At 40.4% G+C, this 18638-nt stretch overlaps 2 protein-coding genes across 2 annotated transcripts; both read left to right on the top strand.

The window, feature by feature from the left end:
* The first annotated feature begins 1223 nt into the window (after positions 1 to 1223).
* On the top strand, positions 1224 to 2487 carry LOC133512924 (rho-related GTP-binding protein RhoV-like). Its single transcript, XM_061843006.1, has 3 exons — positions 1224 to 1566; positions 1635 to 1693; positions 1773 to 2487. The coding sequence occupies exons 1-3, from the start codon at positions 1398 to 1400 to the stop codon at positions 2214 to 2216; spliced, it is 672 nt and encodes a 223-aa protein (XP_061698990.1). The 5' UTR covers positions 1224 to 1397; the 3' UTR covers positions 2217 to 2487.
* Positions 2488 to 3605: 1118 nt separating this feature from the next.
* Positions 3606 to 18431, top strand: LOC133512922 (zinc finger FYVE domain-containing protein 1-like). Its single transcript, XM_061843001.1, has 11 exons — positions 3606 to 5047; positions 5121 to 5625; positions 7939 to 8153; positions 8290 to 8396; positions 8487 to 8595; positions 10466 to 10563; positions 10796 to 10913; positions 12378 to 12548; positions 12766 to 12946; positions 13046 to 13153; positions 16851 to 18431. The coding sequence occupies exons 1-11, from the start codon at positions 4538 to 4540 to the stop codon at positions 17081 to 17083; spliced, it is 2355 nt and encodes a 784-aa protein (XP_061698985.1). The 5' UTR covers positions 3606 to 4537; the 3' UTR covers positions 17084 to 18431.
* Positions 18432 to 18638: the final 207 nt, after the last annotated feature.

Raw genomic sequence — 18638 nt, 5'->3', positions numbered from 1 at the left:
ATACAGAATTACACTCGTTTTATATTTAAATTAAAAAAAGACATTATTTTATAAATAGACAGGTTAATGCTAACAGTCAAAGGGAAAACCTGGCTAAAATTAACATTACAACACGAGACCACTATTCACCCGCAAAAGCCATAATAAAACATACAGACAGTAATATAGTCTTCAAATCCCCCCCCCCCATCCCCCCAAAAACAAGGCTGATAAAGCGCTTGCACGACTTTCTTCTTCTCTTTTTTAAGGTCACGGTGAGTAGCTCCATCCACACTGCCCCCAAGAGGCCAAGGTGCGCACAGCAGGAAAGGATACAGTACTGTACAGTCATTGCTTACGATAAAAAAGACTTAAATGAACCCTCCCTACCCCTCTCCCTCCACAATTTGTTCCTGCTTTCTTACAATTATGATTACGAAAATTATTTATATTTGCTAAATGTCGGAATAGATAAACAAACAAATAAATAAATAAACATAAATAAATACATTTGGGTGTGTGTCTATGAAGGCAAAATATCCCATTGGACTTTAATGCATCAATATATCTACTTAACCCATCCTGCTTACTAGTTTTCCTCACTTTATGTGCATTGGTTATACTGTACTTCTGTACCATATTCAGATTGTCCCACCATTCAACTTGTTAGCTCCTCACTGAGTTTCATGAGAGGATATTGTTTTTGAAAATGCATCACAAGCAAAGGACAAGAAAAGGGGGAGAAATGTGCAGAGTAAAATCTTTCCATGAATTTGCTAGGCAGTTTTTGTGTGGGCATGTAAATGTATACTGTACTGTGAAACGATTGATTACATAGTGTGCGGAAAGTTTAATAATTAGCCATCTGATGCTGCATTTATTTGTTTTATTGCGTGATTTTAGAGTATTAACCTGTGTATTAAATCATAAAGTATACGCACTAGAAACGATCATTTGTGTGACGACATTTTGAGTTTACAGATCACTTGTACAGTACAGTAGTGTCTCCAAACCAGAGTAACACCCCCCTCTGTGGGCCAAAGGTGACATTGCATTATTGAAGCCGAACTAAACCATAATTTTATTTTGCATTAATTGTTGTCCTTCAGAGTCGCCATTTCTTTCTTTATTTATTAACGGCAACAATGTCATCCGAGGGCTCGTCCAAATGGCGGAAGTGGGCGTGACTATGCAAATGAGCAGCAGGCGGAAGCGCAAAGTGACCGTTTGGGCATCACTCAGCTGATTGGCTGCTTTTGTTCTTTTGAAATGGAAGTGTCCCTCTTCCTTTTTTTTTCAGGGGCCCTCACAATGGGAAGACCTCTTCAGTACAGTAATGTGACCCCCCTGCGTGGACTTCGAGTGGTGCTGTGGGATGATTGATAATGATGCACGGAATATAAGATTTAAAAAAAAAGATGGTTCCGCAGGCTCCTCATAGGCATGAGAGGCCCGACTGCCCCAGGGAAGAATTGAGCTGCCTCCTGGTTGGTGATGGAGCCGTGGGGAAGACCAGCATGATCATCAGCTACATCTTCAACGGCTACAACAGCGAGTACAGGCAGACGGCTTTCGATGTGTTTACTGGTAAGAGAAGCTCATTCAAAACATTTATAACATAACAAACCCGATATTTATTGTTTGTTAATTCACAGGTTTGGTTTATGTGAATGGAGTACAAACACGACTTAAGCTAATAGATACAGCTGGACAGGTAAATAACTCATATGGTCACAGCAGGATGTCTTCAACGACGATATATGAATACAGTATTTGTTTATGATTGTCAACAGGATGAGTTTGGCCATCTTCGAACTCTATGCTACGCCCACGTGGACGTCTTCATCCTGTGTTTCAGCCTCGTCAATCCTGTCTCCTTCGACAACATCTCGTCCAAGTGGATCCCGCAGATCCGTGGTCGGAACCCCGCCTCTCCCATCGTCTTGGTAGGGACCCAGTCTGACCTTTGCCACGACGCCGACATCCTCGTTGATCTTGCCGGGCGGCGTGCCAAACCGGTGGCCCCGGGCCAAGCCAGGAGGCTGGCGCACAGGATCCGAGCTTGTGACTACATGGAGTGTTCAGCTCTGACCCAGAACTGCCTCAAAGATGTCTTTGACGGCGCCATCTTTGCTGCCATGAAGCACAAGCGCAATGTTGGAAAAGCCAAAAAGCTCAATTTGCTGAAATGCTTTAAGACTTTTTCGGAATGTGGATGGAGGAGAATCTTTAAATGAATTTTGCATTTTTTTTTTATAAATCTATATTGTAAATATTTGTATATTAAAGGTTTTAGGGTTTTGACAATAGCTCCTCTTAGGTGTTATTTCTTTTTCAAATTGTCTGGTGTTCACGATAAAATCCCACAGACTTGTGGGTTCCCCACCCTTGATTAATTCGATGAACAAATCAAGATGGACATCATGTGGCTGCCACTTACTTTTTTTCTTCTTTGTTGTTTTCTCCAACCGCTGTGTTGTTTTTACGCTTATGTTGTCATACATATTTTTTCGCAAGCGTGTATTTCTAAAAAGCGATAATAAATGCACTACTGAACACCACACGTTTCCATTTGTGCTACCTTTTGCTCAGTAACTTCCATTCTAAAAAAAAAAAGAAATGGAGAAAAAATGGAGGGAAAGGAGCCCGGAGCAAATGTTGTTTGGGACAAACGGTAACCTGCTGACACTTTGAGGTGTTACTTTGCAAGACAAAGGCTCAGATGGAAAGATTAGGCTGTCCCAATTCCTGTTAAGATGTTCGTTCCACTATTCTTGGAAATCCTTGAAATTCACATTAACCACTGAATGTTGATTCTCAAGACTACTTTTATTTAACTCAAGTTTTTCAAATCAGGATCATATAATGCGTCTTTTAAAAAAATGTGGTCGCTTTTGGTTCTTTTTATTTATTTATTTTTACAAGGCTATGCATCAGTCAGAGGTTTATTATTTTACTGTATACAGTATATATTTTGCCTGAATGCATTGACCTCCAAATCTACACAAGTGATTATAAAGGTATCCCCCCAAAAATTAAATATTATGTCTGCCCTGGAGACCAGTTCAGGGTGTACCCCGCCTCCTGCCGGAGGATAGCTGGGATAGGAACCAGCACTTCTGGGACTCTTGTGAGGATAAGTGGCTCAGAATGGGTGGAGTAAATGAAACAGTTTTCTATACCTGGTACAACAAAATGTACATTTGTTCAAATCACTGGGGATATAGTTAAGCTACAGCATGTCAAAAATGACAATGGAATGGAAATGAAATGATAGTCTAACAATTGTTTAGGTGACTATACATTTAAAAATCGTATAAAATGTTTTATTTTTTATTACGAAACAACTTATTTATATTTAATAAGTCATAAACAATAACTAAAATTAAATTGATAGAATGTTATGAAACGATTTTACATATATGACATACACATCACATTATTTTTCAAACTTCATCTAAGAATGACATGGCCCATCTGGCCGTCCAGATAAAATTAAATCAATTGTTATCAATGGTGACGCGTTGAATTGATGACTGCTTTAAGGCGTTTTCTCAGGAAGAACTACACTTACCATGATGCAACAGCAGCCCGCCCTCTTCTGACCCAAACTGTGACTGAAAAAAAAATAATCTGATCAGCTGATCTGACCTGGAGACAAAATAACGTAGCGGAGAAAACTGTTAGGGAGGGGACTGAAGAACAAAAACAATGACACGGCTCGGGCGGATTTAAAAAAAACAGGTACATGCTGTAAGACTTTTAAAACGACGTCGACATGATGCCCCTCACCTTTTGAATGTATCCGCTCTTGTTGGAGCTCTTTGACATCGACTGCCCGCAGTTTTGTTGATGTTTTGAACTGGATGTCGCTAGCTGCTCGGTCATTTTTGGCAGCTACTGTGGGGATCGCTTGCTCAATAACGACCGTGTCGATTTAGACAAAGCTTTAGTACGCAGAAAACCGCCTGGTTTAAGAGAATCCTTCGTCGAATGGTTGGTAAATGATATCTGTCGTATTCGTCGGCGACTCATTTTATTTGTATGATTAAGGGACAGTCCGCTAGCTAGCTTGTTGTTAGCATAATTTGCACGTTCGTCATTCACAAGGAAGAGTTCGTTTTCTCGGTTCTCTTAACGGCTTCATACACATATATTTGTATAGTTTTTTTTTTTAAATTGTCGTTTGTTGTCACGTATGTGCATGTTTTGTATCTACTGCTAACTTTTAGCTTCAACCGGGTGGTTACTTGCTGCAAGTCAGGTGTATTCTTTGTTGTGGCATTCATAGCAAATTGTTTTCCTTGGTGTCTATATAAGAAATATTATTTTTTTAATGCTTGAGAAGCACGCCGGCTAAAATAACATTGTTTACAAAACAACAAGCAACCTTGTCATCATGCAGCTAATTTAAGTAAACGTATTCTATATATATATATATATATATACTGCCAGTATTATTACAGGTTTGCTTTGCAAGTGCTGTTGGGAATCGCTGGTGCTACAGTTTAAGCTTTTCCAAAAGGCAGCCACTTGTATATTTAAGGTGACAGAAACGATGAGTGGGCATGGCTCATCATCTTCAGAAAAAGGAGTCAATACAAATCTAACATGTCAAGAAAGTTACGCCTGTGGTGGCTCTGAGGAGGCTGCCTTTGAATGTGACGAGTGCAGTACCTTGCAGTGTGTTCGTTGTGATCTCGAGCTTCACAGTCAGGAGTGCCTCCAGAACCACGAGCGCCTCCAGATAAGCCCAGGTCACGTCCCTTACTGTGACAACTGCAAAGGGGGGGACAATGGCAAATGCAATAGGTCAGTGGTCCGCTGCCAGAACTGCAAAGTGAACTTGTGCCAAGCTTGTCAAAAGCGCACCCACAGCGGCGGGAGCAAGAAGAAACACCAGCTCATATCGTATCTTCCGGCACCAAAACACGCAGAGCTCAAGTCTGTCCAAGCTTCTGTTCATCAGCCTACCGTTCAAAGCGTTGATGAGAAGAAGGCACTGAAGGCAAAACTGCTGGAAAATGTATGCAGTTTTCTCCTTGTTGATGAAAATGAGGAAATGCAGGTATGCTGTGCAGAAGCAGTGCACCATAGAAGTTAATTGAAGCCTTATTCATTAGATTTTGACTTTTTCTCAGATAGAGGATGATGCTGTATTTGTGAAGAAGCTGAACTGCGGTGCTGGCGAGCTCCTCAAAGTGGTATCCATCTTTGGTAACACCGGAGAGGGCAAATCCCACACCCTGAACCACACCTTCTTCATGGGCAGGGAGGTGTTCAAGACTTCTCCCACACAGGAGTCCTGCACGGTTGGTGTGTGGGCGGCCTTTGACCCCTTCCATAATGTGGTGGTCATCGATACTGAGGGACTTCTGGGGAACAGTTCCAAACAGGGCCAGAGGACACGTCTCTTGCTCAAGGTGCTTGCCATCTCTGACCTCATCATCTACCGCACCCACGCAGACCGCCTCCACGACGACCTCTTCAAATTTCTTGGCGACGCCTCAGAGGCCTACTTGAAGCATTTCACCAAGGAACTAAAGGCTGCCACGACTCGCTGTGGTCTGGATGTTCCTCTCTCCACTTTGGGTCCCGCTGTCATCATCTTCCATGAAACTGTCCACACTAAGCTTCTTGGCACAGGTAAGGAATTTTGGTAGCGTAACATACATCTGCTCTAACAGGGATGGTGAACCTTTATTCCTTATCAAGTGCCATTGCAGTTTTTATATCAAAATTTATAAAAAAAAGGCAATTGAACGTGAATTCAAATGTTTATTAATATTATGACAATTCATGAACAGCACACTGACTGGATTGTGATTAGCATGTTTTCCTCAACACTTCTGAGGTTCAAGGTTCTAATTTTGACTGTGGCCTTCATGTGAGAAGTTTTCCCTCGACTTGTGTATTATCTTTTGGTACTCTGGGTTCCTCTCAAGAGGCCCCGTAGCTCAGTGGTTAGAGCACTGGTTTGGTAAACCAGGGGTTGTGGGTTCGTATCCCACTGGGGCCTCCACTCCCTGAGAAGGGTTGCGTCAGGAAGGGCATCCGGTGTAAAAATTGTTCCAAACATATATATGCGTTCATCTGAGATGATACGCTGTGGCGACGCCGAAAGAAACACACACTCTGGGTTCTTCTCACATAGCAAAAACATTTGAAGTCCAGAGTGTACCCTGCCTCTTGCCCAAAGTCAGCTGGGATAGACTTTAACTCACTCGCGTATACAAAATGCATGGGCGGCTTTATGTTTTGGGCTTTTTTTTTTAATCACATCTCTTTTTATGTTTTGTTTTTAAAATTTCTTACCCCCACCTGGTCAATTGCTCTCAGCTGCGAGATGTATAGGGTCCTGGGGCCACGGGTTCGCTATCCCTTTTTTATGACCTTACGTGTTGCCAATTATTAGTGAAAAACCCCCAACTGCATCGCCATCAAAGTGGGTCTTTGTCAACATGAGCTGCCAGACTCAGAAACAGTAGCCAATGGGATTTTACTATACATAGAGTGGAGTGGATTTCTAGAAATGCATGGAAACAATACTTGCTCGAAAGAGAAATGTACCTTGCGCACATGAGAAACAGTAAAACTTAAGGTGCTGTGAAAAAGTCTTTCCCTCTTCTCAAAGTTTCTCCACTTTAAGGTTTAAGAGCATCAAACAATTATAACCTCAGTGAACCTAAAATGCTGTTACCTTATTTCTGGAATTAAACAAATCAGGAAAACCCTTTTACCAATTTACAACGCGCACCACAAATTTACTGCTTCCCATATGCTCAAAATATTGGGACTCATCTGTGTTCTGGAATTTCTTTGGATCGTGTCATTTTGTTGCAGTTTTCTTTTTTTTAATCTTTTGTCTGACTTGATTTCGTTGGGACAAATTCTCTTTGAGAGATTTCTTGATTGAACTGGTCTGCAGGTAATCAGACTCGACCAGTGAAAATTGACCAAAAATTGCGATTGGCCACAATTAATTCCTGATGTAACTAGGGTAATTGCTTTTGTCACGCAGGGCCAGGTAACCTGGAATGTTTTTATCTTTCCTTAACAAATTAAATCAACATTTAAAAACAGCATTATGAATTGGCTTGGGTTATATTTTCTGATATTTGTTTAATGACAGTAAACATTCAAGTGGGGAAACTATGCAAAAGTTTAGGAATTTGAGAAGGGGAGCCAATACTTTTCTTTGGCATTGTAAATTTGCAGCTGTTGCAAGAATCGAATGGTTAATCTGGATTCCACGTAGCAACAATATTTATTTTCAATCGTCATTTATGGTTTATGATCTAAGTTCCTCTCATTTGTCTCCAGGAACTGCAAACATGAAGTAAAAAGAGAAAAGCGAGTGTAGAATTGCAAGAACAACACAGGCGACAGGAGGGTAGCATTGAAACACGTTTACAAAAGATAAAAAAAACACTTACCCAATGTCCTCAAGTCACACTGTGCCTTTATTCAGGAGTTTCCCTTGGTAGCATGCGGTGCTACCATTTTTATTTTTTTTCTCTTTAAATGAACTTTCTTCTTTTTTTCAAGACATCTATTTCAGAGAACTATTGTGAAAACGTTTTAAAAGAGCTTAACATATCTCATGGTGGACTGCCTACTACTTTTGAGATTTTGGGTTAAGAGAGGAACTATTAGTCCATACTCTGGTCCTCCTTGTGCTGGAATTTAATTGTCGGGAATTGATGCATTATGAACCCATGCCTCATGTACTGGGAAGTGAGGATGAAAAATGTCCGCAATGTTAACAATAGCTGATACTATTTAAGACATAACAGGAACAACCATGCGTACAAATGGGCTTCATATTATGTAATTCATCCTCCTCTAATGCAGTCTTTTTCCTGTTCTGTCAAATATGTATGCTTGAGTTTTACTTATGTGTTGATCATTGAATTATTGTATTTCAATGAAACATCTTCACTTTGTGTTTTGTTTTAGATAAGTCACAGGAATCAGTAGACCGGCTGCTGTTGGAGCGTTTTAAAAAAGTTTCCCGTTTCCCAGAAGCCTTCAGTTCTGTTCAGTACTTGGGCACGCAGACGCTCACTCCGCCGACTGACTTCTGTGGCCTGCAGAATAAACTGGAGCAACTCCTGGACAATAATGCCACTCGATCTCCACGCACCCCTGTGGTCATCTTCAAAGCCCTTCTGGTAGGGCTGCAAAAAAGCAATTACAAAGCTGAACTTGTCATTGTAAACCACTTTACAACCATTTATGCCATGGTTATGAAATGAAAAATAGCACCTTTGAGTTGTTCTATGTTATTTTGTGTTTATGTCCTCGTAGGCATTAAGTGAGCGCTTCAGTGGAGAAATAGGAGACGAGCTGGTTGGCCACAGTTGCTTCTTTCCCGACGAGTACTTCACTTGCTCCAGCTTGTGCCTCAGTTGTGGGTCTGTGTCCAGTAAATTCACCCTCATGCCTTCTTCAGTCTCCTTCCTTTGGTGCTTGTTTAACATTCTGACCCGGTGATATCATCGTAGGTCTGGTTGTAAGAACAGTATGAACCACCTCAGAGAAGGAGTCTGCCACGAGGCAAAACATCGTTGTCGCTATTCTATTCATTATGATAACCGGATTTACACCTGTAAGGTAAGCAGACTGAATATTTTTCTTCCTAATGTGCACTCTACCTAAAATATCTGGAAACAAGTCTAGGGAAACTAATCCATTACACACAATTACCGTAATTTCTCGAGTATAATGCGCACCCCTAAACTTAACCTAAAAAAAAAATTGGGGGGGGGAACCCCTTCTACCTATGTATAATGCGCACCACCAATTTGCTGTTCCCCGTATGCTCAAAACATTAGGAATCATCTGTATTCATATTTTGCTAGGTTTGTACTGTTTGTTGTACAACAATCATTAATAATGATCATTGTGCACATGCTGATGTAGCAGTAATATAATCTCGGGACAGGTCACAGGATACTCTTGTCCTGGTCCCTGTAATTGTCAGAACAGAATCCCTCAACCAACTAAAATAAATGCTCAATGATGGCATAACATTTTATTAATACTTTTGATAACACATTACAAATAAATATTTAACACTGTTTGACCTAAACATTTTTTGCATCAAATATTTGTACATAAAACATTTCTGCATAGTGCAGGTTATCCTCTACATTACACCTCCTTGGCCAAAACTTCAAAAGCAACATCTCCAATCTGAAAAATATCCATCATAGCTACCTTTTGCGACTTGGTCCAGTTCTGGTGCCTCCTAAATTCATGAACAGTGATCCTATTTTGCTCCCACAGCACATCATCCTCTGCGCCATTCATGGTGTTTGTGGGGAAACATTTTTTGAATCTCAAGAGTTTTGGTTCCGCCCACTTGACGCCATAGGAAAGCTATGGCGTCAGGTGGCTTTCAAAACAACATGAGCTCAAACTACGTAGAAACGAGGGTAATGGGCACATTTAAAAAAAAAAGTGACTATTTCAATTGTGCTCTCCCGTTTTTTTTAACGTGCCCATGATGCCCATATTACGTAGTTTGAGCTCACAATTGTTTTGATACCCACCAGAAGCCATTGAGGCGAGCTATCGTTGTTTCGGACTGCGGCGCTACTTCCGGGTTGGCGGCGTCATCGGCACGAGTGATGACACATTTCTTTTAAAAGCAGTTGCACAACTAGCCATTGTAGTCAACATTTTTTGTCTTGGTTTAACTTAAAACAAACTCACTGGCAGTCGTTTCTGATCTTTGGTGCAGTAGCAACAAACATGATACGCTAACGATGTAAAATGCAAGGTCCCGCGAGGAGGTCATAGAGTTCAGGTTGGGGGCACACATTACTGTAATATATATAAATGTGTAACATAAGACATTGAATATCATATCGAAATGTATATGTATACCTTTTTTTAACACTCTATGGACCTGTATACAACTATACAATGTGATTGTATTTGTTATTTTTCGTCCATACCTAACTATAATGCGCTCAATTAACGCGTTGAAAATATTTTGGGAAAAATTTGCACATTATTTTTGAGAAATGACGATACTGAAAATTATGGCATTGCCATTATGGACCTATTGTTGTGCACAGCGGCTAGGTCATGGTGGAAGACAAAAAAGGCCAGTGTAAACAGTTTATACTAAGTTGAAAGCACATCATTTTCCTGTGGCAGCATTACCCAAGTTTATTCACAGTCAGATCCTACACACAAAGTCATGAATACAGTAACTGTTACTTGTGTGAAAAAAACTTCCATGACGTAATATAAAACAATCGAGTCCAAAACAAGCTCAAGTGAGCACACATGCTGCTGGATGACGATTTACGTTTATGATGCTGCACAAAGTAGTTCCTTGTGTGGCATTTGGAAACTTAAAATTATATGTAGGAGCTGTGGTCAACCTGTGGCCCCCTGTATTGTGTAAGTCACGGTATTCCACTAATTAGCGACCAAAAAAGTAAAATGAGTGTGTGTTGCATCACCTCAGGCTTGTTATGAAGGAGGCAAAGAAGTGATTGTCATCCCGAAGACCTCAGCCTCTTCAGACTCTCCTTGGCTGGGCCTCGCCAAATACGCCTGGTCTGGGTGAGTAGGAAGAGAGGAATCTGCAGGGTCAGGCATAATGAGCTTGGTCAGGGCTTTTGTTTCCTTGCATGAACTTGCGTTCCAGTGTTCATTAAGCAGTTCTTCCACAAGCTTGCACCAGTGGAACGTTTACTTCCTCCGCCCGTTAGGGGGAGTCAAACAGTCGATCCTTATTGCACAGCTCACATTTCTAACCAGTTGTTCGTGGCTTTTTTTTTGTTCATGCATGCAGTTATGTTATTGAATGCCCCAACTGTGGAGTGATCTATCGGAGTCGTCAGTATTGGTATGGGAACCAGGACCCAGTGGATACAATAGTCCGGACTGAGATCCAGCATGTTTGGCCAGGGGTAAGAGGAACATTGTACAGCCTGATTACTGTGTATCCTCAAATAGTAGATTTCACTCCGATTGGTGTCACATCTTTATTAGTTGTGTTGAGTCGTCCACTTAAGGAGATAAAACGTTCTCAAATAGAGGGCTTGGGTAGTCCCATTAAAAAGCTCTAATTGTCCTTACCTTAGCAAGTTCTGCAACAAGTGGTACAGTTTGGTTTAGTACACGGTACCCAGAACACTGAATGTAGATATGAAGCGAGGACACAGATACAGTAGTTGCACAAGGTCCATAAATAGCCTGACCTCATTGGAGCAGGACACTGTATAATTCACTGTTCGATTCAACAAGACAAAAAGACATATTATCCATAAACAGGGACTTTTCCAAAGTTGACCAAGTTACCACATAATTAATAAAATATAGAGGAAACAAAACACATTTCAACGTGCTCTTACAGCTATGCAGCAAGTGTATACATGAATATTCACCAACCAGCTTTGTTCAGGGAGGTAGGTGGATTTGACATGCACAAAATTAGGCAAGGAACTACCAGTACTTCCTCGAATACTGTATTATTGATAGATACAAAGTATACTACAATAGTAAAATGGAAACTGCTAATGTAAAGCATTTACATATTCCATCCATACATTTTCTGAGCCACTTATCCTCATAAGGGTCGCGGGAGTGCTGGAGCCTATCCCAGCTGTCAACAGGCAGGAGGCAGGCTACACCCTGAACTGGTTGCCAGCCAAATCCAGATTTACATATTCCATTATAATTAAATATTTTTTGAAAAAGAAGCCTTAAGCTCTGTACTGTCACTCCCAGTTTAAGGTTACTTTTATATTAAACAGAAAACGTAATTGACTACATATTGTGTTTTTAGAACCCATACATTGCCTCTGCCACTTAATGCTAAAATACGATGGGAAACACCATAGGCACACATGCTAACAATTACCATCGATGTGTTAGTGTTGTTAACTTTCAATCAATGGATAATTCAATGCAAACAGTGCTACAACAACACATCTAGACATGACAAAACTCATAGGCATATATTTTTTATCTTCTGTGAATAACGAAAAATGCCGTACTGAGAATCCAAGAATCCGAGGAGCTGAGTCTCCAATCCACTATATTCATTTATTATTTTCTCCAAATGAGCCCAAGTGCATGCACCATAATGAGCAGCACAATCTGCATTGAATGAGAAGGTGACACCAACAATTTAAGTCTTTAAAATTCTATTTGACGCTGTAATGATTGTATGTTTTTCATAAAGTGTGATATTTATTGTTGTTTGTCTGAAAGACTTAAAAAAAAAAATCTTTATTTTTTTGTTGAAGTTATTTGGGAGTCTGGAAAAGCTTAATGGCATTTCCATTCATTTCAACTAATATTTGATGAAATCTTGAATTGCAGACAAAATCTTAATTTTGTAGTAATGATTGAATCCCGGTGTTGTGCAGTCAGAGGGCTTTTTAAAGGACAACAGCAACGCAGCACAGCGTCTTTTAGATGGAGTGAACTTGGTGGCCCAGTCTGTGTCGGAACTCAGCGTCAAGCCCGCCAAGGCCGTCACCTCCTGGCTGACGGACCAGATCGCCCCCAGCTACTGGAAACCCAACTCCCTTATCTTGGTGAGCGACCCATAACCGGCCCCGCCCCCTGCCACACGACACCAGCAGCCTCAGTCGACACGTTCTGTCCCGAGGAATGTTTGTGTGGTGTTCCTTGCGCGTTACACAATCTTTGTGTCCTCGCTCACAAGATAAAATGTGGACAAATCCCCAAATCCCTACCCATTACGACACAGGTTTTGGTCAATAACAGCAGCTTGTTTTTCTCTCCTGTCAGCTGTGCCATAAGTGTCATGCGGTCTTCCTGGAGAATGACACCAAGCATCACTGCCGTGCCTGTGGGGAGGGCTTCTGTGATGGCTGCTCTTCCAAAGCTGCCCCGGTCCCAGAACGCGGCTGGGGCCTCGGCCCCGTCAGGGTGTGTGACGTGTGCTTTGAGCAGAGAGCCTCACACAAAGGTATATCTGCACTTTCACTGTCACATGTCCCCACTCTAAACTCACTGTTTTTAACTCGGAGAGTAAATGAACGTCAGTATGAATGTTGTGTTCACGCAGCGCACGAGGAGGAGGAGGAGGAGGAAGGCGGAACACTTGCCAGGAAGGTTGGCGAGGCAGTGACCAACACCATAGGGGTTGTTGTCACTGCTATTGACATACCACTTGGTGAGTGTTGCCCAAAGCAAAACCCAGAGGGGTTTGTTGTGTAACAGGAGAAAGTCGTTCTGTAAACATTGTCGTAGGAATGCATTGCCCTCTGGTGGCAGAGATGTATCATATTTACACCAAAGCAGCGGGATCCTTTTCGGCCACCCTGAAAATGCACACTTGTAAGAAATTGATATTATCACTTCTTAGTTGTGATGAAGAGAATACACTTTACATGCTCTGTCAATCAAAATCTCCCAAATGTCAATGCTTTTAATATCAAAATAGTTCCTGAAGTCATTAATTGACACATTGTGGATAATCTCGTTAAAGATTTAATGGTGGCTCCATGGCAACAGTGCTCAAGCTATGCCATTTAGCATTTAGCGCTGTCATTTATTGCTCAGTCTTATTGTAATCGGGAGATGCAGCAGATGCTCAATAGCTCAGTTAATTTCATTTTTAGAGCCCTCGTTCCAAAGTCACTCTTGTTGTACATAAGTGAAATGTCATTGATAGTTATTGTAACTACTTATGCCGAGTATTTCAATAAAGGCTGTGGTAGTTCAAATTTCCTACAGGAAACATACTCTTAATCGTTAATAATGTCATATTGCAGTTGTGCACTCAGCAGCCATCTCATTAGGTAACTCTTGTACAATCTAGATGAAACGCATTTCATCAAATATTAGAAACCTCTAATTATGGTGTGCTGTATTTGTACACCACTGCAACTCACAGTAGCCGTGTTAGACTAATGGCATCCATGGAAATAGCATTATTGTAATTTTTCAGATCCCTCATGCATTGCTATTTAAGATTGTGCTTTTGGATGTTTCCACAAGCACCGTAAGCACTGCATTGTGATGTAAAGATGTAAAAATATAAAGTCCACTGAATTGGCAACCACTCTGAAATATGTCACTGTTCAATTTGGCTCAATAAGAGGACTCAAGTGAAAACCATTTGAAGGAGGTTTTATACTCGCCTTAAATGAGAGCTATACATTATAAGAAACTATGTATTTTACAGTGTATCCCTCGAGTGATGTGTTATATCTACAAGCCTGCAGTTTGAGATCTTAAAGCTAATCCATCATCTTTATCGAAAACAATTCCCTGTTGCACTTTGTCTTGAAGTGCAGAACGAGCAGCTCAAATGAGTCAGTGTGACATGCTGCTTCCGGTGTTGTGCCATTCCCCAATAGTGTGTGCCAGCTGTCGCAGATGCTACAGCGGATGCACCAAAAAGCCCCCACCATATGGAGATCATGGCAGTAAACAAACAGTTAGTAATGATAATGTACAATCAACATTCCACAAAAAAATAAATGAAATAAAAACAGGGCAAACAACAGGAAACAAATAAAGGGATTTATTTTCAATCAGGGGGCCTTGTAGTTTACCCCAAATTTTAATTATTCCCTTTTGGCATTTAAAGGTACGTCTCAATGAATTGTCAAATTATTATGTCAAACTCTTAATTAAGTTCAGTAGTTCAATGCAAAAAGAGCAATTCATGTTATAGTTATTTATATTAGCTCATGGCAAAGAAAACCCAAAATTCACCATCTCTAGAAACTAAATCAAGTAACAAAAGTAGCAAACAATCCAAAAACAGGGGAAATTATTTTTATAATGTGGAAATGAACAGGAATTTGCCCTGTGAAAGTATTTTCCAGTGTTTATTGACTTGATACGATAACGACTGTTCACCTATTGTGGTTTCAGTGCATAGTAGATTTTTAAAAATCATGTTTTTATTGCTGATAATTTGCCATTTCTTTGTATGTTTTTAATTATTGTGTTAAGATAAACATTTTCTATCTTAAAGCATTAATACAACAGTCGCTTATCAAAATTGTAGTCTCTCAGTGACTGTGTTTCATTTCTTTATCAAGAAATGTGAGACTTTTTGGGTCATTTTTTTGCAGAGGCCTAAAATACATAGATTATCACCTGGATAGATGCACTTGCAAAAAAGGTTTTTTTGAGGCCCCAAAAAAGGTCAGCAATAACAATAATAAACAGGGATTTGCACTCATAACAACAACAATACCTTTATTGAAACACTGGGCATGTGCAAGTATGTCACAGCTAAAACAGTAATGGAAGAACACAGTACTGTACTATGTCCTACAAAATACTTATAGGCATGGATTACATATGCCAACAAAAGCTATTCAAAGGTCAGTTTCTTCTCGAAGGCCAAGCAGTTGATGTGTTTGTAACATTTGTTTACAATGGAATGCCAACTATTGACTTCACGTGCATATTACAATATTTTCAGTTATTTTTCCAGGTCTGTGTGACGGGGGATTGTTTAGATACTGTTGTCATCTGCTACTGAAACGTTTTAAAGTTTGGAAAAAAAAAAATCAGTTTTTACAAGGTTACTATGGTGTAAATGTACCATAGAATGGAGATTATGAGCCTGGACCTCACAAACGTATTCTGCATGTTATGGGCAAACATTCCCGTGGACATGTTTCAACATTTTGTGGAAAGTCTTCCCTTGTGGAGTGGAAGTTGTAACTGTGCCATATTTTTTTTTTTACATTTTTACTTGACGTCAGTGTAATGGCTAGCTGCACTAAAAGTATAGGACTGTTTAGGTGACAGACAAGAGTGGAAACCTACAGATAACTGTTAAAAATGCAACGATAGAACAGCCATCCACTTTCTAGAGCCCTTGACCCTTATTCACATTGGGGTCGTGGGTAAGCCTGGACTGACCAAACTTCAAAACCCCTATGTAATTCACAACAAACTTATTATTATTAAACTAATATCATCCATCCATTTTCTGTACCTCTTGTCCTCATTTGAGTCACAGGTCTGATGGTCTGAGCACTCCCGATGCTGCAAAGTCTCTTTTGGAGTAATGCGCATGCACGTATATTTTGTAAACTCCCGGCCTTGCTGAAACATCCCCATCCATGCTTCAACATGTGCCATTTGACAACTTGTCGCAGAGTGTTCATGTTCGCGATGGACGTCTCAGAAAGACGAACACAGCGAACGGACATATATGTGTATATCTTTTTTTATCAACTTTTGTTTTAAGGTTAGGTTAGGGTAAGGTTATAACGTATGTTAGCTCCCTCTATGTAGAATAAGGGGAACTATGAGACCGGCAGATTTCCCAGTAAGCGTCTGCTACGTACCCAGAGTTCCCCTGTTAGTAACGCATGCGCATTCATCACAAGGAGACTTTTCAGCAAGGGGGAACGCTCAGACCGTCACCTGGCGTGCTGGAGCCTATCCCAGCTGTCTTCAGGCGAGAGGCTGTGTAAACCCTGAACTGATCCTCAACCAATCGGAGTATGCCGTTTAAATTATATAACACTGTTAGATACATTTTCAAAATGCTCATCATGTCATCCCACCTGACTGAGTGAAAGGCCAAAGCATGTTCAACGGTCAGGGGTTTTACCCTTCATAGTGCGCCTTGTATTTTCAAAGGGAGACAGGTCTGGACTGCAATCAGGTGACCAAATACTTATTTTCCACCACAATTTGCTAATACATTCTTTAAAAATCAGACAGTGTAATTTTTGGGATTTTTTTTCTTTTTTTTTGTAATTTTGTCTCTCATAGGTTAGGTGTACCTCTGATGAAAATTCCAGGTTGCTCATCTTTTTAAGTGTAACTATATTGCCCGGAGCCTTTCGATTGCACACCCTTGCATTAATAATAATCTGTGCTCTTTGAAGGCTTAGTGAAAGACGCCGCCCGTCCTGCCTACTGGGTTCCCGACCAAGACATCCTCTCTTGCCACATCTGCCGACGTGAATTCACTGCCAAGCTGTCCAAGCACCACTGCCGCGCCTGTGGCCAAGGAGTGTGCTCCGACTGCTCCCCAGAGCGTCGCGCGGTGCCGTCGCGCGGCTGGGACCACCCCGTGCGCGTGTGCACCAGCTGCAACCAAAAAAACGGAGAACTTTAACATAGACAATCTTCCTTTCCTCAGCATACTCGGACCGGAACCGCTTGCTCCCTGGCATATCTCTGCTTCTCCGGCGGTTCTGTCTTGTTACTGTGGACAGGAAGTGGTTAGTGATACTGTACATAGGACACTTGGCAAATGTGGGAAGGTGAGCTTTCATGTGGCCTTTGGAGAGCAGCAAGAATCTGTGAGTTACTTGACTGAGAGTTTAATCTGCATTTTCACTTGATGATTCAGTGTGTATATTTGGATTCTTGTTGACGCAGATTCTCAATTGTATGTGAAACAAGGCTGATGAGTTATTTTTTCTACTACAAGAAAGTATTTTTTTAAAAAAAAAAAGATATTGAATGAACGCTAGCTAGCTGAGCATTATTAGATTCCAGCCATTCTTTTAGCAAGGAGCATTGTTTCTTTAATGTATGTGAAATGGGCCAGGAGATGTTGTATGTGTGCAGGTTAAATTGCATGCTGTATTGCAACTCTTTAGTTCTTGCACTAAACATTTTTTTTCCGCTGTTGTAGGCTGTTGCTTATCGTGCCCCCCCCCAAAAAAAAAACAAAAAAAAAAAACAAAAAACATGTCCAAAGTTTTGGAGGTATCTGCCGTGCCAAATCATTCAGGTCACTGTGTCTGTGCTGGTATGATATTTATATTTCACAAAGTTAGTTGTGGGTGTATGATGCCATGGAACTGTTAGCATCTTGAAAATTATTTATATTTGAGAACTGATTTTAAAAAAAAAAAAAAACAAGTCTCACATGCACAAGTGTGTCTTATGGCCTTATACTATTTTTTTTTCATCTTTTAATAGACAGTTTTCACTTGCTAATTTAGATGTTTTTAATTATGCCTGCTTTTTATTTTTTATTTTGCTCTTTTGTCTGTAATCCACTTTTATGAATTCTGTTCTATTTGCCTGACAAGTCTATTGTGCTTTTTTTTTTAACTTTGGGATTTATTTAAAACAATATTTTTTTGCATTCCCCCCCCCTTTGACATTTACTATACACAATTTAAAAACTCGTGATTGAGTACAAGCCTGAACCACATGAAGTGACTGAGATGTGATGTACCCGTTTAAAATTTGTTTGCATCACTGTGTCTTGTGTCATTACCTAATAATGTCATGCAAGAGCAACGCTTAAGAAATGCAATTTTATTTTATTTAAAATTCAGCTAGACAAAGTGCAAAGAAAACATACTGATGATCATGTATCCATGTAAATCTTTACCTCTTAAGTTCTCTGGTCTGGGAAGACTTCATATGTGACTCAAAATAGATTTGACAAAATGTATCACACACCCACACAATACAGCATTGCATAGAATAAAATAGGAACTACATGTCAATACTGGAGTTCATTCCTATTAAAATGAGATGTGCAATTTGTTGCTTCACATATCTTCTGTGGTGTTTTATGAACGTGCGTATGAATACAAATATCTGAAAATGGCATAAAGTGTCAAAACATGAAGTTGGAATTGCATCTGTCTCTCTAACCTGTGTTTTGGGGCGTTGTGTGTGTCAAACCGCTAACTGGAGTCCTTTGT

This window comes from Syngnathoides biaculeatus, chromosome 15, assembly GCF_019802595.1.
Source record: "Syngnathoides biaculeatus isolate LvHL_M chromosome 15, ASM1980259v1, whole genome shotgun sequence".
Taxonomy (NCBI): Eukaryota; Metazoa; Chordata; class Actinopteri; order Syngnathiformes; family Syngnathidae; genus Syngnathoides; species Syngnathoides biaculeatus.
This window is presented reverse-complemented; position numbering and strand designations above follow the sequence as displayed.